This window comes from Somniosus microcephalus, chromosome 27 (assembly GCF_052327205.1).
Source record: "Somniosus microcephalus isolate GS21.2 chromosome 27, FLI_Smic_1.0, whole genome shotgun sequence".
Lineage (NCBI taxonomy): Eukaryota > Metazoa > Chordata > Chondrichthyes > Squaliformes > Somniosidae > Somniosus > Somniosus microcephalus.
The window spans coordinates 14,921,424-14,947,526 of NC_141013.1; the positions used below are offsets into that span (position 1 = coordinate 14,921,424).

At 46.5% G+C, this 26,103-nt stretch overlaps 1 protein-coding gene across 2 annotated transcripts; it reads left to right on the forward strand.

The window, feature by feature from the left end:
- The first annotated feature begins 289 nt into the window (after positions 1-289).
- Positions 290-22,480, forward strand: det1 (DET1 partner of COP1 E3 ubiquitin ligase). 2 transcript variants are annotated; one of them, XM_085968568.1, is made up of 5 exons: positions 290-596; positions 6,472-7,582; positions 11,380-11,570; positions 20,070-20,261; positions 21,252-22,480. In XM_085968568.1, the coding sequence occupies exons 2-5, from the start codon at positions 6,497-6,499 to the stop codon at positions 21,439-21,441; spliced, it is 1,659 nt and encodes a 552-aa protein (XP_085824694.1). In that variant the 5' UTR covers positions 290-596; positions 6,472-6,496; the 3' UTR covers positions 21,442-22,480. The 2 variants fall into 2 exon arrangements, with proteins under 2 accessions (XP_085824694.1, XP_085824695.1); XM_085968569.1 differs by lacking the exon at positions 290-596 and adding an exon at positions 4,294-4,576.
- Positions 22,481-26,103: the final 3,623 nt, after the last annotated feature.

Below are 26,103 nucleotides of genomic sequence, written 5' to 3' on the forward strand. Positions count from 1 at the left end.
GCAAAGCTCCCTCTAGAGGCCGAGTGGGGTCGGTGCAGGGCAAAGCTCCCTCTAGAGGCGGTGCGGGGTAAAGCTCCTATGCAGAGCAGATGGCGGCTGCGGAGGGAATGCGTTTTAAAAGTCGAACACACTCCCAGCCCACTAGACTCTCACTAACTAACCTGTTTCGTCGATTAAATGGCTGGGAGGAGGCAGCGGCACCAATCACACGTTGGCGGGAACTGTCGACATACAATACGGGACAGCCCGTCACACGCGGTGTAGTGTGGGATAGGTGGCCGGGCGCTGGCTGAGTCCCAGGAGCGGTGCAGTGTGGGATAGGTGGCCGGGCGCTGGCTGAGTCCCGGGAGCGGTGCAGTGTGGGATAGGTGGCCGGGCGCTGGCTGAGTCCCGGGAGCGGTGCAGTGTGGGATAGGTGGCCGGGCGCTGGCTGAGTCCCGGGAGCGGTGCAGTGTGGGATAGGTGGCCGGGCGCTGGCTGAGTCCCGGGAGTGGTGCCGTGTGTGAGGTGCAGGCCGCCCGGAGCCCCGCGACTCTGAGCCGGGGGTTTTGGCCGCGGCGGTGGGCGGGAGGCCCGGCTCTTACACCGTGGATCAGGTGAGTGCAGTGAAGAGCGGGGCCGGGGCTCAGACACTCGCAGCAAGGCCGAGGCTCCCAGACACACGCCGGGAGCCCTGGCAACCGGCCCAGGGTGTCCTTGGCAACAGGCACGGGGACATCAGGCTCTGGGCACGGGGACATCAGGCTCTGGGCACGGGGACATCAGGCATGGGGACATCAGGCTCTGGGCACGGGGACATCAGGCTCTGGGCACGGGGACATCAGCCTCTGGGCACGGGGACATCAGGCATGGGGACATCAGGCTCTGGGCATGGGGACATCAGCCTCTGGGCATCAGGTTCTGGGCACGGGGTCATCAGGCTCTGGGCACGGGGTCATCAGGCTCTGGGCACGGGGGCATCAGGCTCTGGGCATCAGGCTCTGGGGACATCAGGCTCTGGGCATCAGGCTCTGGGCACAGGGACATCAGGCTCTGGGCACGGGGACATCAGGCTCTGGGCACGGGGACATCAGGCTCTGGGCATCAGGCTCTGGGCACGGGGACATCAGGCTCTGGGCACGGGGACTTCAGGCAATGATACCATGAATCTGGCTACACCATTGTGAGCCCCAATAAATGGAGCTCTGTGTGTCTGGGCATTGTTATTGCTGCCCACTTTCAGTTTAAAATGTGAATTTGAGGTTAGACTTTAAGACTGATACACGTTTACTCCACTATTATGCCAACCAAAGTCTGACCAGTTCTCAATGATCATGTTCCCAGTGTGCTAAATTCATTGGCTTGAAGCAGCTGTTGCATTACTGCTCGTTTGCAGTGATATGTTTCTTGCAGTGCTTATGTAGCCCTATATTGTAGCACATTAATAGAACAAAAGACTTGCATTTATACAGCACCTTTCACGACCTCAGGATGTCCTAAAGGACTTTCCAGCCAATTAAGTACTTTTGAAGTGTAGTCACTGTTGTAATGTAGGAAACGGGCAGCCAATTGCGCACAGCAAACTCCCACAAACAGTAATGTGATAATGACCAGATAATCTCTTATTGTTATGTTGATTGAGGGATAAATATTGGCCAGGACACTGGGGAGAACTCCCCTGCTCTTCTTCCAAATAGTGCCATGGGACCTTTTACGTCCACCTGAGAGAGCAGACGGGGCCTCGGTTTAACGTCTCGTCCAAAAGACGGCACCTCCGACAGTGCAGCACTCCCTTCGCACTGCACTGGAGTGTCAGCCTAGATTTTTGTGCCCAAGTCTCTAGAGTGGGAGTTGAACCCATAACCTTCTGACTTAGAGGCGAGAGTGCTACCAATTAATGCAGCGACTGTACTTGGCTGGAGGGGTGCATGTATCAGAGTATTTAGTGTCCCTTCTTGTCATTCATGGGTAGCTCAGTCATTGTGAGTAGCTCTGCCCAAAAGGCCATTACTATCCCATTCACACATTTCCCTCTACTGCGTTCTACAGATAAGCTTCTATATTACTTTTCAGCTAAAACAGACTCTGTTGCGGTATCTCCAGCACAGATGTTAACTTCAGTATGAGAATTGACGAAAGTTCTAAAGGAAAAACAAAATTTCAGATCAGGCAGTCGCTCATAGGCTGAGGAAGTTAAGATATCAAGCCCAGATAAACGTCATCTTTGGGAATCATTAGAAACAAGAGTAGTGCCTGAGGATTGGAAAGTAGCTAATATAACACCAACCGTCAAAAGAGGCATAGGCGCAACCCAGGGAATTACAGGCCAGCGAGCCTAACAGTTATTGGAAGTAAAATATTGGCGGACATCCTGAAAGTGGGGATGATGAAACACCAAGGTGCCGATTTTAACTCAACCAGCCCGTCGGAAAACTGACAGGATCGGGGGTAACACTGGTTTAACACCCCGCCCGATTTTACTCTCGGTTGACGGTTAGCAAGTTGTGAGGAGGACACAAAGAGTCTGCAAAGGGATATAGACAGGTTAAGTGAGTGGGCAAACATTTGTCAGATGGGAAAATGTGAGGTTATCCACTTTGGAAGGAAGAATGAAAAAGCAAATTATTATTTAAATGGAGTGAGAGTACAAAATGCTGCAGTACAGAGGGATCTGGGGGTCCGAGTACATGAAACACAAAAAGTTAGCATGCAGGTACAGCAAGTAATTAGGAAGGCAAATGGAATGTTGGCCTTTATTGCAAGGGGTATGAAGTATAAAAGTAGGGAAGTTTTGATGCAACTTTACAGGGCGTTGGTGAGACCACACCTGGAGTACTGCGTACAGTTGTGGTCTCCATATTTAAGGAGGGATATACTTGCATTGGAGGCAGTGCAGAGAAGGTTCACTAGGTTGATTCCTGGGATGAAGGGGTTGACGTATGACGAAAGGTTGAGCAGGCTGGGCCTATACTTGGAGTTTAGAAGAATGAGAGGTGATCTTATTGAAACATATAAGATTCTGAGGGGGATTGACAGGGTGGATGCTGAGAGGATGTTTCCCCTAGTGGGGGTATCTAGAACTAGGGGGCACAGTTTCAGAATAAGGAGTTGCCCATTTAAGACAGAGATGAGGAGGAATTTCTTCTCTCAGAGGGTTGTGAATCTTTGGAATTCTCTACCCTGGAGAGCTGTGGAGGCGGAGTCACTGAATATATTCAAGGCGGAGATTGACAGACGTTTGAACTACAGGGGAGTTAAGGGGTACGGGGAGAGAGCGGGAAAGTGGTGTTGAGGACAAGATTGGATCAGTCATGATCTTATTGAATGGCGGAGCAGGCTCGAGGAGCCGATTGGCCGACTCCTGCTCCTATTTCTTATGTTCTTATGAAGCGTTCCACCCGATCCTGTGGGTTTCCTGCCTGGCAATTTAGGTTAAATTTACCCTCCTAGATAGATATAGAATATTATGAGGGAGATAGTCCCAGGATCTCAAGTCGGTATTAATAACGTTTGTTTCTCAACCCTGGCATCACCCTGATGAATCAATGCTCTATACTCTATGCTTTGATGTCCTTGGTGTGCTCTAGGAAAAATCTCACTTAAAACTAGTTTCATGTTGTGTGAGATGCTTCTTGTGTGATATTCTGAATCAATCCTCTCATTGCATCCCTAGGAACTGCACCATGACATGGTAGGAAGGTAGGAAGGAACTCCTGGTCGGGCTACTCAAGCCAGACAGGTGGAAAAGTAGGAGCCAAACTAAAGGCGGTCCACCATTCCTCCTGGCAGGGGCTTGAGTCAGGCTAACGACCTGTCCACGTAAAAATATCATTCCTTATTTTAGCTGTGTCAGTTGTGGCTCAGTGGGTGCATTCTCGCCTCTGAGTCAGAAGGTTGTGGGTTCAAGTCCCACTCCAGGGACTTGAGCACATAAATCTAGGCTGACACTCCAGTGCAGTGCTGAGGGAGCGCTGCACTGTCGGAGGTGCCGTCTTTCAGATGCAACGTTAAACCGAGGCCCCGTCTGCCCCCTCAGGTGGACATAAAAGATCCCATGGCACTATTTCGAAGAAGAGCAGGAGAGTTCTCCCCGGTGTCCTGGCCAATATTTATCCCTCAATCAACATCACTAAAACAGATTATCTGGTCATTATCACATTGCTGTTTGTGGGAGCTTGCTGTGCACAAATTGGCTGCCGCATTTCACACATTACAACAGTGACTACACTTCAAAAGTACTGCATTGGCTGTAAAGCGCTTTGAGACATCTGGTGGTCGTGAAAGGTGCTATATAAATGCAAGTCTTTTTTTACAGAATCCAGTCTGCCACAGACATAAATATAAACATCAACGGTGGAAATCCACGATCTGCTGGATGTAAGGCAAGACAAAACAATAAGTCAAATCTTGCAAAATAACAACAGAAAATGCTGGAAAAACTCAGCAGGTCAGGCAACATCCGTGGACAGAAATTTGAGTTGACGTTTCGGGTCGAACCCTTCTTCAAAACTGGAAAGAAAAGATAGATCGGAGGCAGGGCTGCGATCAGACAAAAGAATAAAAGAAACAAAAGAAGTAAAAAAAGAGACAATAAAAGGTATTAGAAGCTAGACGAGATGGTAATAGGCTGAGATTAGGTGTAAAGTGTACTAGCAGGGCAAGAGATAGCTGCCAGGTGTGAGAGAGAAACAAAATGAAAGGGGGGGGGAAAGGAGTGGAAAAATTACAAGAAAAAATGAAATAGGGGCCGAGGTTATGATCTGAAATTGTTGAACTCGATATTGAGTCCGGAAGGCTGCAGAGTGCCTAATCGGAAGATGAGGTGCTGTTCCTCAAGTTTACGTTGAGCTTCCGTGGAACAATACAAGAGGCCAAGGACGGTGAGGTCCGAGTGGGAATGGAGCGGTAAATTAAAATGACAGGCGACCGGAAGCTCGGGGTCACCCTTACGGACTGAACGGAGGTGTTCCGCAAAGCGGTCACCCAATCTGCGTTTGGTCTCCCCAATGTAGAGGAGACCGCATCGTGAGCAGCGAATACAGTATACTAGATTGCGAGAAGTACAAGTAAATCGCTGTTTCACCTGGAAGGGGTGTTTGGGGCCCTGGACAGTGGGAAGGGGGGAGGTATAGGGGCAGGTGTTACATCTCCTCTGCTTGCACGGGAAGGTGCCAGGCGAAGGGGAAGGGCTGTTTGGGGTGATAGAGGAGTGGACTAGGGTGTCTCGGAGGGAGCGGTCCCTGCGGAATGCTGAAAGGGGAGGGGAGGGGAAGATACGTTTGGTGGTGGGATCACTTTGGAGGTAGCGGAAATGCCGGAGGATGATCCGTTGAATGTGGAGGCTGGTGGGGTGAAAGGTGAGGACAAGGGGAACTCTATCGTGGTTCTGGGAGGGAGGGGCAGGGGTGAGGGCAGAAGTGCGGGAGATAGAACTGACACGGTCGAGGGCAGTGTCAATCACAGTAGAGGGGAATCCTCGGTTGCGGAAAAAGGAAGACATGTCTGAAGCACTGGTGTGGAAGGTGGCGTCGTCGGAGCAGATACGGCGGAGACAGAGAAACTGGGAGAATGGAATAGAGTCCTTACAGGAAGCGGGGTGGGAGGAAGTGTAGTCCAGGTAGCTGTGGGAGTCAGTGGGCTTGTAGTGACTATTGGTCGATAACCTATCCCCAGAGATGGAGACGGAGAAGTCGAGGAAGGGAAGAGTCAGAGATGGACCATGTGAAGGTGAGGGAAGGGTGGAAATTAGAGGCTTGCTCTGGACAGACAATGGAAGAAATGGGTTGCCTCATATGCCACTAGGCACAGGATACCCTAACTAACTAACTAAAGATAGGGTAGATGGAGAGAAATTATATCCGCTGGTTGGGGAGTCTAGGGCTTGGGGGCATAGTCTAAAAATTAGAGCCAGACCTTTCAGGAGTGAAATTAAGAAACACTTCTACACACAAACTCTCTTCTGCAAACGGCAGTTGATGCTAGATAAATTGTTAATTTTAAATCTGAGATTGATAGATTTTTGTTAACCAAAGGTATTAAGGGATATGGGCCAAAGACAGGTATATGGAGTTAGGTCACAGATCAGCCATGATCTCACTGAATGGCAGAACAGGTTCGAGGGGCTGAATGGCCGACTCCTGTTCCTATGTCCATTGCTGCCATCACCAGTGTTAGATCTCCAGTACTTAATTTTGTGTTATCCAGTTCAAAATGCTCCCTCTGGGAACAGTCCAGGTTTAGAAGGACAGAAATTACAATTGTCTTGTTTTGCAGTTCAAGTGGGCAAAGTACAAAAAATTCACACACAGGCCATTTTATTAAATCCTAGCAACAGCATTAAGCATGAGATATATAAGTAATCAGTAAATAAATAACTCTTGACAATAATTCAGTGAGAATGCTGCTGGTAATGTTGTCTGGTACCATGAGCACTGACCCAGTGGCAGGCTAGCCTTGACTCTCTGCTTTTCATTGTTCTGTGTGCTGTTGCAGAGACAACATGTGGTGATGGCTGAGAATGGATGATGATGAGCCTACCATCAAACCTCGTCGAATTGAGAATCAGAATGTTGTTTACCGTCTGGAGCGGCGGCGAATCTATTCGGGCAGGCCTGGTGCTCACTGGTACCTGGTGCGCTGCCTGCACCAGAACGTGTTCCCCAACTTCACTGTCGTCAACGTAGAGAAGCCGCCGTGTTTCCTGCGCAAGTTCTCTCCGGACGGACGCTACTTCATCGCGTTTTCCCTGGACCAGACCTCTTTGGAGATCTACGAGTACCAGGGCTGCCAGGCGGCTGAGGACCTGCTCCAGGGGTACGATGGCGAGATCATGCTGAATGGCGCCAATGACCTGCAGTCCGTCAACATCCGCGGCAAGCTGTTTGAGCGCTTCTTCGTCTTGCTGCACGTCACGAGCGTGGCCTCGAACGGGGAGCACCTGAACCGCGAGTGCAGCCTGTTCACCGACGACTGCCGGTATGTCATCGTCGGCTCTGCTGCTTACCTTCCCGAAGAACCTCATCCCCTCTTTTTCGAGGTTTACCGAAACAACGAGTCCGTTACACCAAACCCCCGCTCTCCCTTAGAAGATTACTCTCTGCACATCATTGACCTGCACACAGGGAGTCTCTGTGACACGAGGACCTTTAAGTGCGACAAGATCATTCTCTCGCACAACCAAGGGCTCTACCTGTATAAGAATATCTTGGCTATTCTCTCTGTGCAGCATCAGACCATTCATGTGTTCCAGGTTACCCCAGAAGGAACTTTCATTGACGTTCGAACCATTGGGCGCTTCTGCTACGAAGACGACCTCCTTACCGTCTCGGCTGTGTACCCTGAGGTGCAGGGTGACGTACAGAACGCCACCTCGCGCCCCTTTAAGGAGAAGACGCTGAACTCTTTGAAGCACCGGCTGCTGGTGTACCTGTGGCAAAGGGCAGAACACGACGGCAGCGCCGCGGCCAAGCGCCGCTTCTTTCAGTATTTCGATCAGCTGCAGCAACTGCGCATGTGGAAGATGCAGCTTCTGGATGAGAACCACCTGCTGATCAAGTACACGAGTGAGGACGTGGTGACCCTCCGGGTCACGGACCCCTCCCAGGTACTGATGAACAGGTTACAGCCTCTCACCACCCCAGTATAATGGGGCTTAAAGTGATCAGTGGAGGGCAAAGCAAGATGGGCATTTCTATAGCGTCTTTCACGACCACCGGACGTCCCAAAGCACTTTACAGCCAATGAAGTACTTTTGAAGTGTAGTCACTGTCGTAATGTAGGAAACACAGCAGCCAATTTGCGCACAGTAAGCTCCCACATACAGCAATGTGATAATGAGCAGATAATCTGTTTTTTAGTGATGTTGATTGAAGGATAAATATTGGTTAGGACACCAGGTGATAACTCCCCTGCTCGTCTTCGAAATAGTGCCATGGATCTTTTGCGTCCACCTGAGAGAGCAGACGTGGACTCTGTTCAACGTCTCATCCGAAAGACGGCACCTCCGACAGTGCAGCACTCCCTCAGCACTGCACTGGAGCGTCAGCCTAGATTTTTGTGCTCAAGTCTCTGGAGTGGGTCTTGAACCCACAACCTTCTGACTCGGAGGCGAGGGTGCGGCCCACTGAGCCATGGCTGACATTGAACTGTTGATGCAAAGGCCCTGGTTGGGGTGGAGGCTGGGGGATGGATGGCCAGGTCCAGGTTCTGTCCCTTTTTAGCCCTTTAGGGAGAAGGCCTAAAATATGCCTGCCCAAAAATGGATAGGTGCATTCTTAATATATATGTCTTTAGCAACACTGGACTCCAGGGACATCTTGGGAGTCCAGTGCCTAATGTTGCTGGGGCTATGGGCATGAGCTGATTTCTACAATTGAAAGGCTGGTTTTTGGAGTATAATTGATGATCGAGCAATCAATATATTGCCAAATCTGGCAGGAGTGCACCAGAGTAGTGTAAAAAAAAATTGAGGCACCTCACCAGAGCCCTGCGGGACTGCTGATGCTGCAACAGCGTGCTGCAGGTTAACTCCTCCCCTGCCACGGTCAGGTGGGCACTGCAGTTGTGTTGGAAACCGTGCAGACACTTGTCCATAATGTTTAAATGGCCTTGACCCCATCCACCACGTACCATATGCTGCAAAAGTAACACGTAAAAGGATAATTTATCAAAAAAGATAGCACTCAGCTCGAGATTGTGTGGATTAAGGAGACATCGAAAGGTGGCTACCTTTTAAAGAAGTAGATTGAAACCTTCCCCATCCATAAATGAATGCTTCTACACCGTAGCAACACCTGTAATCTTGAATTTTTGGACACTCTGCAATGATTTGAATAACCACAGACTGGGTTTAATATTCTTTGATTAATGCCCATTGGTGTAAATACCATTACAAATAAACGTTCAGAGTAATTCAGACGAATGCTCCTCCATGGGATAGAGAAATCGGTTTGTTTTTACTCTTTAATTCTGAAATGAAAACATAAAATGCTGGAGATACGTGGCAGCAATGTTGCCACGCAACAATGGGAAAGGTCCTGTGCTGGCTGTTTACCAGCTTCTCCATTGTAAATACTATGCATGTGCGGAAATTTAAAGGGACTGCGCATTAAAAGAAACAGGCCGCGCAGAACAAAGTGCAGATTACAGGGAACGTTGCATGGCAGGTCAGTCCGCATCTTCTAGAGGAAAGAGGTTAAAGTTTTGATCCTTTTAGAAGTTAACAACTTTCCCCTGGATCAGTCGAGGAGAACCTGTGCCGTGTTAGTGCTCAGTCAGGGCAATGGTTAAGACAACAACTGAACTGGCAGGGTAAAATCAGCTGGGCTCCCACAGCTGGAAAGTATGATTTTAGATGTCGGGTTGAGTCAGGTTTTGGCTTTGAAGCCTTCCATTGTTGGTAATCTTGATGTAATATTCAATCCTGAGGTAAACTTTTAACCCCACAGCTTACCCATCGCCAGGATTGTTTCTATGTATCTCCACACATTGCCTGCCGGTGCCCCTACCCTAGTGTCTCTCGAGCTGAAACCCTTCTTTCAAAGCTTTTATCACTTCCAGATTTTGCTGTTCTAATACCGTCTTCACAGGCTCCCATCACAAGCTCCAGAACGTTCTGGAACTCGAACACTTGTCTTCTGTCCTGCATTAAGTTTCATTTGTCCATCACCCCATTCCCCAATGTAGTAAATTTAAAATTCTTATCTTTCTCAATGCTCTACCCTACTTGTGCAGGCTCCTTCAACCCTAAAACCCTTTGCAAATACTCTGTTCCTCTGATTCTGGCTTTCTGTTAACACCTCCCTTTGCCCCACTATTGGTGGTAGAGCCTTCCGTTACATTGGTCCTGTTTTCTGGAATTCTCTCCCGAAGATTCTTTGGGCCGTATACAGGAAACTTTTTTTTTATCCGGCACCGACGTGGTGCCGGTTCATCAAAAATTCCGGATAACCGAAAGCTATAGTAAAAGATACGGAGAGCTGAGAGCTCCGTATAAAGCAACAAACCCTGTTGCTTAGCAACAAGTGCAGAACAATGGCCACAAATTCCAAGCGTCTCTGTAGCTTAGCAACAGCTGCAGCCACACCCTTGCACAGCAACAGATCGAGGAAGGCAAGTACAATATGAAGTAAAACTTACCTGAACCTACTCCTGAAGTTTGCCGGTTAACCGAGATTTCCGGTTATTTAGGTGCCGGTAAATCGAAAGTTTCCTGTATTCCGATCCCTACGGGCTGTGTACACACCCATAGGGACATCGGAAATGCCGGTTTCAGGCATGCCAAGCGCATGCGCTGAAAACCGGCATTTCCGATCTGTCAAGAATGCTCTTGACAGATCGGACGCCTGCCCTGGAGAAGGGCCTCTGCGGGGGGAGAGGTCCGCTTTCTGCAGAACCTCCGCTCGCAGAAAACCCTTAGAAATCTCACGCCTGGTAAAAGCCTCCGTAAGGCCTGCTTTTACCAGCATGAGTTGAAAAAAAGCTTAAAATAATTTTTCACTCATTTATAATTTAAAAATACTTTTAAAAAAGGTAAGTTTATTTTTAGCCCCGTAAAAAACTTCCATTATTTTTTTCAGGAAGTTAAATTTTTGTTTAAAATATTTAATTTATTGTAATTTCAACTCATTTTAAAAATGTGATGTTTTAAAAAAAATGTATTTAATGTTTTACTGTGTCCTTGGGGTGATCTCCATTCATATATTTAACAGTTCTATCTGTCAAGTGTATGAAGGGGGATTCCCTTCTCCTATTGGCTCCCCATGGCCCACGTGATCCCAGGGACGCTTGCAAACCGCATGTGCCACTGGGTTACGTGGGCCCTGCGCATTTTGAGTTTGGAGAGGCCCAGGAGTAGAAGTATACGCTCCTCGGGAGCCCTCAGGTAAGAATACGGGCCCTTGTCTCACCACCTCTTTCTGCCATTAAATTTTTTTCTAAATCTACCTCTCAACCTACACTTTCCACCTTATCATCCAGTCTCTCTTTTCCTGGGCCCATTCCCAACACCCATCTTGGATGCAATACACAAATTCAAGTTGTTGGTATCCTGCTGACACTGATTCTCTAGGTTTGTACCACGGTGAGTTACTGGAGGAGGAGAACAAAGGGTGGGGGGTGGGTGCAGGGGAGAAACCCTTGCATTTAGAAATAACATTTAAAAATGTTTGCAGATAGCTGAACCCCTCCTCCCACTCACAAATAGTCAGTGTTTCAGAGGCAAGCGTCACAGCTGTTTCCGTACGCTGGCCAGATTTTCCACGCCACCAGGTGTTGCAACTCCCTCCAGACAATGTCCTGCGTTAATAGTTGGCTGTCTGTGAATGTTCATTGATCAGTACATTGCTGACCTCGGGCTCATTTCCTCCTCACTTTGTGCTGTTCTGCCTCTGCTCCCTGCAGCCGTCGTTCTTTGTCGTGTACAACATGGTGACCACCCGGGTCCTGGCTGTGTTCGAGAATACTTGTGATGAGCTTTTACAGCTGTTTGAGAATTTCTGTGACCTCTATCGGAACGCCACTCTGCACAGCGAGGCTGTACAGTTCCCGTGCTCTGCGTCCAGCAATAACTTCGCCAGACAGATCCAGCGAAGGTGAGTGACAACGTTTTACTTTGTTTCACTTTCTGTCTGGATTTGTTGGCCAGAGAAAGGCTGACTATGCCGGCAATGTGAACATGCATGTTACGGGTTAGCTTTGGACATGTTCCCTTACATCGCACGCTGATGTTTCCCAGGTGACGTCACTTTGCTCTTGACGTAAGAAAACTACTAGACACTTGGTCTGAGTATTAAACAAGGCTTTAATCAACTGTTTTTCAACATGGAGATCTAGTTGTGTCCTTCACTAGTTCCTGTTAAAGAATGTCCTGAGCAAGCTGGGCCCATGCCCGAGTATTTATACTCTCCCTGGACAGTGCCACCAGCAGGCCGCCCAGTATCATTTCATAAGTCATTTCCACATGAATGACAAGATTCATGTCAGCTCTGTTTACATAAAAATGAAAAACTGAAACTGCTGGAAATCAGAAATTAAAGCAGAAAATGCTAGAAATAGACTGCTGGTCAATCAGCATCTGTAAGGGGAAGAGGCGGATCATTGATGTTTTTGGTGTGTAACCCTTTATCACGACCTCTCCCTGCTTGGACTCTGTCCTGGGCAACTCTGCCTTGGGTACAGACTGTGTAGTACAACAAATATACAATGCAGAGTAAAGTTCCTAAAACAACAACTTGTATTTATATAGCACCTTTAATGTAGTAAAATATCCCAAGGCACTTCATAGGAGCGTTATTAAACAAAATTTGACACCGAGCCACATAAGGAGATATTAGGGCAGGTGACCAAAAGCTTGATCAAAGTGGTAGGTTTTGAGGAGTGTCTTAAAGGAGGAGAGGTGGAGAGGTTTAGGGAGGGAATTCCAGAGCTTAGGACCTTGGCAGCTGAAGGCACGACCGCCAATGGTGGAGCGATTAAAATCGGGGAAGCTCAAGAGGTCAGAATTGGAGGAGCGCAGAGATCTTGGAGGGTTGTAGGGCTGGAGGAGTCTACAGAGATAGGGAGGGGCGAAGCCATGGAGGAATTTGAAAACAAGGATGAGAATTATAAAATTGAAGCGTTGCTTAACCGGGAGCCAATGTAGATCAGCGAGCACGGGGGTGTGAGTTAGGACACAGGCAGGCAGAGTTTTGGATGACCTCAAGTTTACGGAGGGTAGAAAGTGGGAGGTTGGTCAGGAGTGCGTTGGAATAGTCAAGTCTAGGGGTAACAAAGGCATGGATGAGGGTTTCAGCAGCTCAGGAGCAGAGTCGGGCGATGTTATGGAGGTGGAAATGGGCGGTCTTAGTGATGGCGTGACATGTGGTTGGAAGCTCATCTCGGAGTCAAATATGACGCCATGTTTGCAAATAGTCTGGTTTAGCCTCAGTTGCCAGGGAAAGGGATGAAATTGGTGGCTAGGGAATGGAGTTTGTGGCGGTACAGTGCCACACTGCAGCAGTACTGTAATGTAAACATCACTACTGGCTGTGTGGGGGGTTGGAAGTGGTGGGGGGAAAGAGATGCCCACCTGTCAAGACCAACACTGCTTTTTTGCTCGCTGTCCTGTGAGGAGCCAATGTGATGGGTGCAGTGGCTACAGGTCACGCATTGCAAGCTCAGATCACTACATCTTCCTAGTTGTTCATCTGTTGCTCTACTACTGTGGATTCAATGCTGCAGTTTAAAAAAAAGGGGGCTCTATTGCACGGCACCAGCTGCCTTGGGCTCAATTACTGGTGGAGTAGTCCTGTAGTGTACTGAGAATACTTGAAACCAGAGCTTCTGAACACTTCTCTGCCTCGTGTGTGCTGAATCTTCCTGTGTAGCGAAGTTGGTCAAAATAATTTTCACTGGGTTACGGTGACTGGGAATATCGAGAATGAAGGAAATGCAGAGAAATGTGAATGCTCATTGTGTTAATCAAATCTAAAATGTCAACTTTGACAATCCTTTAACTTTTTATTTCCTGACATTTCTGTTGGTTCGTCTGCTTTATTTCTGCTGTGAGGCTGATTGCTGGTGATGCGGTCGGAACAAACTGGAGGAGTTACAGTGCCAGATAATATGAAGGGAGTGAGCTAACTAACGTGCACACACCTATACACGTGCGTGCAACCGTGTATCCACACGTCCTTAGACAAACATGCACACTCAGATATACGTTACACAGACAGTTGATGTAAATTCCGCTAGTCCTCCCTCTCTAACTCTGTGATTGCCCAGAGGATGTCAACGGTGCTTACTGTTTAAACAAAAAATAAGGAAACCACAAATCTCACACCAGGGTTCAAGTTCATTTTAATTCTTTGAATCAGTTTAGGGTGAAAAGCAGGCTGTGCAATAGTGTAATGAGCATGCTGGTTGGAAAAAAATTTTTCCTGTTATTTTACTGAAGATGTTCATAGGACGTGGGACCGTCACACTAACTTGTCAGTACATCCATGACTAATAGTGTGGCTTCAACCTTTAAAGGGGTCCCCGTGGAGATTTTCTCCAATATCATTCCCTGTACAAAACCATTCTTAATTTACAATTGAAGTTTAGATCCTATATAAATAAAGGTGAAGTTGGGGGATTCAGAAACTTGCTCTATCTCTCGCTCTCTCTCTTCCCCCCAGTCTCTTGTCTCTCTCTTCCCCCCCAGTCTCTCGCTCTCTCTCTTCCCCCCCAGTCTCTCGCTCTCTCTCTTCCCCCCCCAGTCTCTCGCTCTCTCTCTTCCCCCCCAGTCTCTCGCTCTCTCTCTTCCCCCCAGTCTCTCGCTCTCTCTCTTCCCCCCAGTCTCTCACTCTCTCTCTTCCCCCCAGTCTCTCGCTCTCTCTCTTCCCCGCAGTCGCTCGCTCTCTCTCCTCCAACAACAACATGCCCTCAAAAGACCCTCGGCACCGCTGGGCACTTCAGCTAGTTTGTAATAAAATAGAGATCGTTATACCCTTTCTTACTTAGTGGCACCATTTTTTATGACATTGTAATTGAGAGGACAGGCATTTTGCTTTTTACTAAACGTATCTTAACATGTTATAAATGTTAATGCAGTACAGTTTGGGTGTGACTGGGTGTCCTGTATAGATGGCGCCAACACTGAGGTAAGGAGAGTGGTAGCTGAAATCCTTAAGGTTCCAGCTTGACTCCTGTCAGAACTCAATTGTCAGGTCCTTGTGACCACTTGTTACCACAACTTCTGAGAGATTCAGCGAATGGTGGATACCAGTCTGTTGGAGAGCTGCAGACTCGGGGACAAAGGTGGACAGAGACCTGGGTTAGTGGAGGACATTTAATGTGCTCTCTTATTTGGGAGGAAATTCTCCCAGTGTCTTGGCCAACATTCTTCATTCGATCAACAGTACCAAAAGCAGGTTTAACTGGTAGGGTTGCCAACTCTGGATGGACCTATTCCTAGAGGTTTGGTCACATGACATAGAAACAGAAGATAGGAGTAGGCCATTCGGCCCCTCATTTAATGAGATCATGGCTGATCATCCAAAGTCAGTACCCTGTCCTTGCCTTCTCCCCATACCCCTTGATCCCTTTAGCCTTAAGAAATATATCTAACTCCTTCTTGAATATATTTAATGAATTGGCCTCAACTGCCTTCTGTGGTAGAGAATTCCACAGGTTCACCACTCTCTGGGTGAAGAAATTCCTCCTCATCTCAGTCCTAAATGGCTTACCCGTTATACTTAGACTGTGACCCCTGGTTCTGGACTCCCCCGCCATCGGGAACATCCTTCCTGCATCTAGCCTGTCTAGTCCTGTTAGAATTTTATAAGTTTCAATGAGATCCCCTATCATTCTTCTAAACTCTAGCGAATATAAGCCTAATCGACCCAATCTCTCCTCATACGTCATTCTTTCCATCCCAGGTATCAGCCTGGTGAATCTTCGCTGCACTCCATCCATGGCAAGAACATCCTTCCTCAGATAAGGTGACCAAAACTGCACACAATACTCAAGATGTGGTCTCACCAAGGTCCTGTACAACTGCAGCAAGACATCCTTGCTCCTGTAATCGAATCCTCTCACTATGAAGGCCAACATACCATTTGCCTTCTTAACCGCCTGCTGCACCTGCATGCTCACCTTCAGCGACTGGTGCACAAGGACACCCAGGTCTCGTTGCACTTCCCCTTTTCCCAATCTATTGCCGTTCAGATAATAATCTGTCTTCCTGTTTTTGCCACCGAAGTGGATAACCTCGCATTTATCCACATTATACTGCATTTGCCACGCATCTGCCCAATCATCCAACCTGTCCAAATCATACTGGAGTTTCTCTGCATCCTCCTCACAGCACACACGCCCAGTCAGCTTTGTGTTGTCTGCAAACTTGGAGATATTACATCTAGTTCCCTCGTCTAGATCATTTATATATTTTGTGAATAGCTGGGGTCCTAGCACCGATCCCTGCGGTATCCCACCAGTCACTGCCTGCCACTCGGAAAAAGACCCGTTTATTACAACTCTTTGCTTCCTGTCTGCCAACCAGTTCTCTATCCAAGACAGTACCTTACCCCCAATCCCATGTGCTTTAACTTTGCACGCTAATCTCTTATGCAGGACCTTATCGAAAGCCTTCTGAAAGTCCAGATACACATCCACTGGTTCTCCCTTATCTATTCTACCAGTTACATCCTCAAAAAATTCCAGTAGATTAGTCAAGCATGATTTACCTTTTGTAAATCCATGTTGACTTTGTCCGATCCTGTCACTGTTTTCCAAGTACACTGTTATTACATCTTTTATAATGGACTTTAGCATTTTCCCCACTACCGATGTCAGGCTTACCGGTCTATAATTCCCTGTTTTCTCTCTACCACCTTTTTTAAATAGTGAGGTTACATTAGCTACCCTCCAATCCATGGGAACTGTTCCAGAGTCTATAGAATTTTGGAAGATGACCAGCAATGCATCTACTATTTCTAGGGCCACTTCCTTAAGTACCCTAGGATGTAGATTATCAGGCCCTGAGGATTTATCGGCCTTCAATCCCGTCAATTTCCCTAACACCATTTCCCTACAAATACTGATTTCATTCAATTCCTCCCTCTCATTAGACCCTATGTTCCCCGACATCTCTGGGAGGTTATTTGTGTCCTCCTTTGTGAAGACAGAACCAAAGTATGTATTTAATTGGTCTGCCATATTTTTCTTCCCCATTATAAATTCCCTTGATTCTGACTGCAAGGGACCTACGCTTGACTTCACCAATCTTTTTCTCTTCACATATCTATAGAAGCTATTACAGTCAGTTTTTATGTTCCCTGCAAGCTTACTCTCATAATCTATTTTCCCCCCTCTTAATTAATTCCTTTGTCCGCCTTTGCTGAATCCTAAACTGCTCCCAATCCTCGGGTTTGCTGCCTTTTATGGCCAAATTATATGTCCTCTCCTTGGATCTTATGCTATCCCTAATTTCCCTTGTTAGCCACGGCTGAGTCACCTTTTTTGTTTTATTTTTATGCCAAACAGGGATGAACAAATTCTGTAGTTCATCCATGCGATCTTTAAATGTTTGCCATTGCCTATCCACCGTCATCCCTTTAAGTAACGTTCCCCAATCCATCCTAGCCAACTCGTGCCTCATACCATCGTAGTTTTCTTTATTTAAATTCAGGACCCTAGCCTCTGAGTCAACTACTTCACTCTCCATTTTAATGAAGAATTCTATCATATTATGATCGCTTCTCCCCAAGGTGCCTCGCACAACAAGATTGCTAATAAATCCTTTATCATTACATAATACCCAGTCTAAGATGGCCTGATCTCTAGTTGGTTCCTCGACATATTGGTCCAGGAAACCATCCCCTGTACACTCTAGGAATTCCTCCTCCACAGTATTGTTACTAATTTGGTTAGCCCAATCTATATGTAGATTAAAGTCACCCATGATAACTGCTGTGCCCTTATTGCACACTTCTCTAATTTCCCGTTTAATGCCATCCCCAACCTCAGCATTACTGTTTGGGGGTCTGTATACAACTCCCACTAACGTTTTCTGCCCCATGGTATTTCTCAGCTCTACCCATACAGATTCCACATCATCAGAGCTAATATCCTTCCTTACTATTGTGTTAATCTCCTCTTTAACCAGCAATGCTACCCACCTCCTTTTCCTGTTTTCCTGTCCTTCCTGAATATTGAATACCCCTGGATGTTGAATTCCCAGACTTGGTCATCCTGGAGCCACGTCTCCGTAATCCCAATTATATATCATATCTGTTTACATCTATTTGCACAGCTAATTCATCCACCTTATTACAAGTGCTCCTCGCATTAAGACACAAAACCTTCAGGCTTGATTTTTTAACACTCTTAGTCCTTTTAGAATTATTATTTACTGTGGCCCTGTTTGATTTACACCCTTGATTTCTTTGCCTTCCACTTTTGCTTTTCTCCTTCCTGTCTTTTGTTTCTATCCTTGCTTCCCTTTCCTCTGTCTCCCTGCACAGGTTCTCAACCCCCTGCCATTTTAGTTTAAAACCTCCCCAAAAGCACTAGCAAACACTCCCCCTAGGACATTGGTTCTGGTCCCGCCCAGGTGCAAACCGTCCAGTTTGTACTGGTCCAACCTCCCCCAGAACTGGTTCTAATGTCCCAGGAATTTGAATCCCTTCCCCTTGCACCAATCCTCTAGCCACTTATTCATCTGAAATATCCTTCTATTTCTACTCTGACTAGCACGTGGCACTGGTAGCAATCCTGAGATTACTACCTTTGAGGTCCTATTTTTAATTTACCTCCTAACACCCTATATTCAACTTTTAGGACCTCATCCCATTTTTTACCTATACGCACCACGACAACTGGCTGTTCACCCTCCCTCTCCAGAATGCCCTGCAGCCGCTCCGAGACATTCTTGACCCTTGCACCAGGGAGGCAACATACCATCCTGGAGTCTCATTTGCGGCCGCAGAAACGCCTATCTATTCCCCTTACAATAGAATCCCCTATCACTATAGCTCTCCCGCTTTTTTTCCTCCCGCCCTGTGGAGCAGAACCACCCATGGTGCTAGGAAGTTGGCTGCTGCTGCCTTCCCCCGATAAGCCATCCCCCTCAACAATATCCAAAGTGGTATATCTGTTTGAAAGGGGGATGGCCACAGGGGACCCCTGCACTACCTGCCTGCGCCTACTACTCTGCCTGGTGGTTACCCATTCCCTTCCTGCCTGTGCAGCCTTTACCTGCGGTGTGACCAACTCCCTAAACGTGCTATCCGCGATGTGCTCAGCATCGCGAATGCTCCAGTATGTATCCATTCACAGCTCCATTAATTCAGCTGACATTCATTCAGTTAACACTACAGCAGAAATGAATGGCCTACCTTTAAATGGCCATTATATTTCTTTCCTTATTTGGGTTCTAGTCATTAGAAGTTGTCTGCTGGCCATCAGAAACAATTAGGTTTATCACTAACTTGAGCCTTTGAGCTAAATTCAATTACTCTCTCTGCTGCATGCATGGTGTGGCAGATTTCTGTGACAATGCAATCTGCTTCACAGTTCCTGGATGTGAAGATCTATTGCATTAAGTAGCTACCCATCGAGGACATGGGACATTGTTGTGGCTAGTAACCCTTCGAGACATTCTCCACACTGAAGCAGTTTGTTTTATGACTGTGGGGATATATTTACACAGAATTGCAGGACAGACTATTCTGGGATACTTCGCGTTCATGAATTGACAGTTTGGGCAGTGGGAGGCGTGAACTGGAATGCGGGATTACTTTTCTCCCAGGTCGCCAGCAGCAGCGTCCTGGAGATCGATCATACATTCTGGGAGGGTTGGTGGCAACGGTATTAGCTGGTCGTTCATCTCTTTGCTGTTTGTGGGATATTGCTGTCACAACATGGCTGAAGCATTTGCCTACATAGGAATTAGGAGCAGGAGTAGGCCACACGGCCGCTCGAGCCTGCTCCGCCCTTCAATATCATGGCTGATCTTCGCCCGTAGCTCCACTTTCCCACCTGATCTCCATATCCCTCGATTCCCTTAAAATTCAAAAATCTATCAATCTCAGCCTTGAATATATTCAATGATTCAGCATCCACAGCCCTTTGGGGTAGAGAATTCCAAAGATTCACAACCCTCTGAGTGATGAAATTCCTCATCTCAGGCCGACCCCTTATCCTGAGACTATGGCCCCTAGTTCTAGACTCTCCAGCCAGGGGAAATAAACTCTCAGCATCTATCCTGTCAATAAGACACTTCAAAGTGATTCATTGTATGTGAAGCTGTTTGAAATGTTCAGGAGAGATGTTAATAAGGAGCTATGTTTTCTCATTCCCTCCCTCCTTTATAATACTTGCTGGTACTGTAGCTGCTTCAGTCCTGCTGGTGACTTTGACCGCCCTTTCTATGAATCCAGTGGTCAGTCTTAACAATGGGGAGAGTTCACGCGCACAACTTTGTTTGTTTCTCGGCACCCCTTGCACTTTATATTCGCAGACTGTGTCAGAGAGAAGTTGAGACAGACGTTCGTCGGGTCATTGTGGACTTTGTCTCTGCAAACTGCAGCGCTCGTTCCAATCTGTGAAACCTTGCCCTTTATTTTCAGGTTTAAAGACACTATCGTGAACGCCAAATACGGGGGTCACACTGAGGCGGTGAGGCGACTCCTCGGGCAGCTGCCCATCAGTGCGCAGTCCTACAGCAGCAGCCCGTACCTCGATCTCTCGCTCTTCAGCTATGACGACAAGTGGGTCTCTGTCATGGAGAGGCCCAAGACTTGTGGTGATCACCCCATCAGGTAATGTAATCCACTCCACTTGGACAAGGGGAACATCTGGTTAAATTGATATTCTCTGGTTGGATGTTAAGTGGACATACACAGTTAGGGTACTGGTTTTAACTGTTAAGTCCATATAAACTATGGAGAGTTACAGTAGGAGCAAAGGCTGTACATGGAGTCACTTTCATAGAATTTTACAGCACAGAAGGAATCTATTCAACCCATTGTACCTGTGCTGCCTCTCTGAAAGAGCTATCCACTTAGTCCCAATTGCCTTATCCTTTCCACATGCCCTTTAAAATTTTTCTTTTTCAAATATTTCTTCACATTCCTTTTAAAAGGTAGTATGGATTCTGCTTCCATCATTGTGTCTGGTAAAGTGTTTCACATCTTAACGAAGTACTTCCCCCTACACCCCCCCCCCCCCGTCCCCCATATCTATTATTTTTGTGTTTCCTCCTTGCCCCTGAAGATTTCTTCCCTCCTCTCCTGCAGTTGCTGATTTGCACCTGACATACAGTTCCACAGGTGAAGTCTTCCTTCCTTTAACCTCACCCAAGTGCTCGTTCTTTACGTGAGCCCTAACCAGCGAGTAAGGTATATTCATCATAGCCAAACCCGATCCTGTTCTTGCCCGATGTCCACGCACATGCACCTTTTCCCATGCGTCACTGCATAGTGACCAGGAGTGGGAACCCTGGATGCTTGTCTCCTCCCTAACCCAGGGAGGCCAGTTGTAGCAGCACAACTGAGATCAAACTAACTCGGCACAAGGCCAGGGAGGGAAGCTAGGACCTTCTGGTCTGTATAGCTCAGTACCACGCTGGGTGGTGCAGTTAATCGTCTGTATGGCTTAGTGCCTTCCCATGGGGGCACTTAGCCCTTCACGCCCCAGCTCCATTTATTGCTGAACTCAAAGCTGTGACTGTAACATTTCAATCATTGTGTTGCTAACCGACTGCGGCTGACGTTATCAACAAAAAAAAAACATTGTCTTTCTGTTTTTAGATTTTATGCTCGGGACTCGGGGCTACTGAAGTTTAAAATCCAAGCAGGGCTGTTGGGACGGCCAATTAACCACACGGTGCGACGCTTGGTAGCCTTCACTTTTCATCCTTTTGAGCCATTCGCCATATCAGTGCAGAGGACTAACGCAGAGTATGTGGTTAGTTTCCACATGCGGCACACATGTGTGTGAAGACAGTGTATGAAGCATTTGTACTGCGCAGTTTCGCTCTGTTCTTTTTGTGGGGCCTCGTGAAGGGATCCTAATAAAACTCTGAAACTACCAAAGGTAGAGCTTTGAAGACCAACAGTCAGAAGCGGTAATACTCCCTCGTAACTACCCCTTAAAGGGGCATGTCCGATTCAGGCCTCTGATTTATCCTTGACACCTAACCCGCTGAATGACCAGGAGCTTTAATGCAGTGGTTGTCTCAGCTGGAAAGGTAAACCTTATGTACGTGGTGTGTCTGGAGTGTTGTCCCTATCCTTGTGCGTCTGTCATTCATTTTCAGTTCATTATATACTAGATGTTAAAACAATGGCAGACCTGGTCATTCGAATGGTTAACTGCCGGGTAGAAAATGATGGACGCCGTGCAATAAACTTTGTTCATAGTTTTGCCATTTTGGGGAAAAGAAGTCCCATTTCACATTGGGAACCACTGCTGGATGAGTCTCATGATGATCCTGGAGATGGGGGTGGGGGGGGGAGCCTGGGAATGCTAGTATAATCAGTAATGAAAGCAGAAAATGCTGGAAATACACAGCAGGTCACTCTGATTTGGGAAAAGAGAAAATCCAGATTAATAGCCTTTCATTGGAAGCTTCCAATCATTAGGTGGGTCCTAGCCAGCATGTTAACCTGTTTTTTATTTCCAGCATTTTTGTTTTTATTCCCCAGTATTTGGGTATTGACCATTGTTTAAGTGAAACTGTGTGTAAATTACCAGCTCTGTCCAATTTAAGGTACAGTATTCTCTCTTTATTTCACTGGTGACGTGAAATTGTTGTACCAGATTTAATTTTATGTGGAAGTGTCCCTGGTACAATGCAACTCTTAAAATTTGTTTTTTTTATATAAGAATTATTGTATGATGGATTTCTAATTTTACAAATGAAATATTACATGGGCTTTAAACTTATTTTTTCATATGAACGCTACATTTTGAAAACATCTTTTTATGTGTGAACTTATCACATCAACTCCGTCAATAAAGTTTTTAGGAAATGGTGTGTTTGCTTTTCTGCTGATTTCTTATTTCACCTCTACACATGCACTTCGTCACAATGTAATGGTACACTAGATACATTATAGGAACAGGGCCGGAACACATGCCTGTAGATGGGAACACTACATGGTCAAGTGCCAGAAACCATTAGATCTTCAGCCTACTGCTCTAGCTTCTGTTTCCCCAATGAAAGGTGCTTTGCAACATCACTAAAACAGATTATCCGGTCATTATCACATTTCTGTTTGTGGGAGCTTGCTGTGTGCAAATTGGCTGCTGCAATTCTTGCATTACAACAGTGTCTACACTTCAAAGGTACTTCATTGGCTGTAAAGTGCTTTTGGGCTGTCTTTGAAAAGCGCAATATAAATCCAAGTTCTTTCATTCTATTTCAGTGTTGGTATCGAGCACCAGCAGCTCACCTAGAGAAGTAAAGCTCACGCCGTACTGCTCCAGCAGCCATCTTGTGGCCTTTGAGTGAGATTATCAATTTAGTGCCACAGTGAGGGCAGTTTTGTTCTTTGCTCCATGCACATTAGAAACTGGATTGACTGCCTCATATGTGTGACCTTTACAGCCAACATCCTATTAGTCTGAGATGTTTGGACAATCTCAATTGAGTTCCTAGTGGGCATCAGCTTACAGCTCCAAATTGCCCCTAATTCACCACTAACTGGCAATCTCGCTCATGGGCACAGGATGGCTGGTGTGGGAAAAGGAAAAAATGCAACATTGCAGAAGTGGGTACCCTTCTGAGGTTGGGGCTGATGCACGAGGAAAAAAAAGGTCTTCTCACCGGTCAGCGTGAGCAGCGAATACCGTATACTATAGGAGCCTCCTTCCCACTGTCCAGGGCCCCAAACACTCCTTCCAGGTGAAATAGTGATTTACTTGTGCTTCTCGCAATCTAGTATACTGTATTCGCTGCTCACGATGCGGTCTCCTCTACATTGGGCGACCGGTTTGCGGAACACCTCCGTTCAGTCCGTAAGGGTGATCCCGAGCTTCCGGTCGCCTGTCATTTTAATTCTCCACTCCACTCCACTCCCACTCTGATCTCTCCGCCCTCGGTCTCTTACACTGTTCCAATGAAGCTCAACGTAAGCTCGAGGAACAGCACCTCATCTTTCGATTAGGCACTTTACAGCCTTCTGGACTCAACGTTGGTTTCAACAATTTCAGACTATAACCTCGGCCCCTAACTTGTTTTTCTCTCTCACATGGCAGCTGTCGATCATTCTGCCATTTACACTTCATATAGTCATCTTTTGATTCTTAACTTGTCCCATTACCATCTCCTTTTGCCTCACACCATCATCCCTTTTGTCTCTTAATCTCCTGCCTTCCACCCTATCACAGACCTTCCCTTTTGTTCTTTCTTCCCCTCCCCCTCTCCCTACTCCTACACTTGCTTAAAAACCTGTTCCATCTCCAACTTTTTCCAGTTCTGACAAAGGGTCATCGACCTGAAACGTTAACTCTGTTTCTCTCTCCACAGATGCTGGCTGACCTGCTGAGTATTTCCAGCATTTTCTGTTTTTAAATTTTCCATGCTCTGCAGTGAATTTGCATATTAAAAAGTAAGTTAGGTTAGAGAAACAAAAACAGAAAATACTGGAGATAGCAGGTCAGGCAGCATCTGTGGAGAGAGAAACAGAGTTAACGTTTCAGGTGGCTGGCCTTTCATGGGGGGATGGGAGGACACTCTCAGATCAATGACAGTAATATTGAAGGATAAATTATTCAGGCAGTTTTTCACCTTGAAGTTAGTTAAGTGTTGCTATGGAACAGTTACAATTAATTCCTATTGCTCCTAGATGGTTCAATGAATGAATGCAATACCCTGGTGTATTGCCGACCAGGAAAGTCTCGAGTTCAGTTCTGGTCTGTGATGAATTTTATAGTTAAAACATATATGTACTTGTACTTTTATGAACACAGGAATATCCAGGACCAGAAAAGAATCATAGAAATTTACGGCACAGAAAGAGGCCATTCGGACCATTGTGTGTCATGATATTAGCCCCAACGGTCAATAATCGCATACTCTTATACCCCTGAATTGCTTCATTCACCAAAAAGCTATCGAGTTCCCTTTTAAAATTGCTGACACTGTCTCCATGGGCAGTCTGTTCCACACATTCAGCGCCCTCTGTGTGAAGTAGTTAATCTGTTCACCTCTTTTAGCTCGAGTCTGCGTTCCCCAGTGAGTTTGTGGCTATTTCAAACTATTTAGAATCTTGAAATCCTCGATAAGGCTTCCCCCCAGAGTCTTCCTTTTCGAAAGATAGTCTGTGTGTATGTCACGCTAAAGGGAAAAAGACACTGAGTAACTGCCGTTCTTGTGCCAAGTGATGAGTTAAGAATGACAAAAAAAAACTGTGTTCTGCTGACAGGCTTAATAGGATCTAATGACCTGAGTGACTAGATGGACTCTTCTTCCCTTTTCAGAATTGAGCAGTCTACCAATTGCTGTTGTCTTGGCAACCCAGAGAGGTGTAATGGAGATAGTTGAAACGATTTGTTTGCTTCAAATTCGTCCCCCTCCGTTTTCGTAATAAAAACAGAAAATCGCCAGTGATACACAGCATCTGGAAAGAGAAAAGACGGGCTAACATTTCAGGGAGATTTGTCTCCTGCCAAATGTTCTCCACTTGAATCGATACCCTACGGTTTATTTTTCCAGACACACGGTTGTTGTGTATTACTGGCTTTTTCTGTTTTTATTTCACATTGTTAACAAACTCACTTTATTTTCTTTTTAACTTCCCTATTTTTTTATGCTGTGTGAGGTGGTCTCTTTCAGCACTGGGCTGTGATCTATTCTTTAACCCACTGCAAGATCTGGCAATGAAACTAATCGTCCTGTGTTTTTAAAAAAAAAAACTGTTACTTCCTTTTAAGTAAAAAGAATATTCAGCAAATCATAGAAATCACTGCGCAGGAGGAGGCCATTCACCCCCATCATGCCTGTGTTGGTGCTAGCTCTTCAACTGGAACCGTCTAATCCCATTTCCCTGCGTCCTTTTACAAGAGACTGGGAAGAGATGCTGAGTTAGCTTATCATGGCTTGGTACAGCTATAGGGGCGCTATAAATTGCCCCTACGGCTGTACCAGGCTCAGAGGTTAGGGAGGAGGAAACTGGCCTGGGTTCCTACTCCTGATCACCCCTGCTGGAAAGTATGTATGGACACCAGCTGAGCACAGGATTGGGCTTGGATGTGATGCCCTCCATAGATGAATAGTCCAAGGACACTCAGCTTAGGCTCTTACACGAAGAGCAGCCAACTGGGTGGAATACCAGAGGGTGCCTGTGGAACCAAACTCCTGCACAAGTCAGCACCTTTAGGAGAGGAGTGGGGGGGGGGGGGGGGAAATAAAGAAAACAAATGGAAACAGGGAGCACAGTAGGGATAACAAAGAAAACTGCCACTGCTGGAAATCTAAAATAAAAGCATATTCACTTAAATATTTCTAGTGCTTGTCTCTGTGAAATGGGAGCTATAAGTATGTTAAAAGCTCATTGAACATCAAGCGCATTCTTTAGTGGGTGCACTGGCTGTCTGCAAAGCTAAAACCTACTCTGCAATTTTGTGCACCAGGTACTCAAATACAGTCTGCCTAAC

What these genes read in the sequence shown, in the direction of transcription:
- det1 (XM_085968568.1), top strand. Translation starts at nt 6,497, where the DNA reads ATGGATGATGATGAGCCTACCATCAAACCTCGTCGAATTGAGAATCAG. An exon ending in GCCAGACAGATCCAGCGAAG is followed by an intron (nt 11,571 to 20,069) that starts GTGAGTGACAAC and finishes CTTTATTTTCAG; the next exon opens with GTTTAAAGACACTATCGTGA. An exon ending in TGTGGTGATCACCCCATCAG is followed by an intron (nt 20,262 to 21,251) that starts GTAATGTAATCC and finishes TTCTGTTTTTAG; the next exon opens with ATTTTATGCTCGGGACTCGG.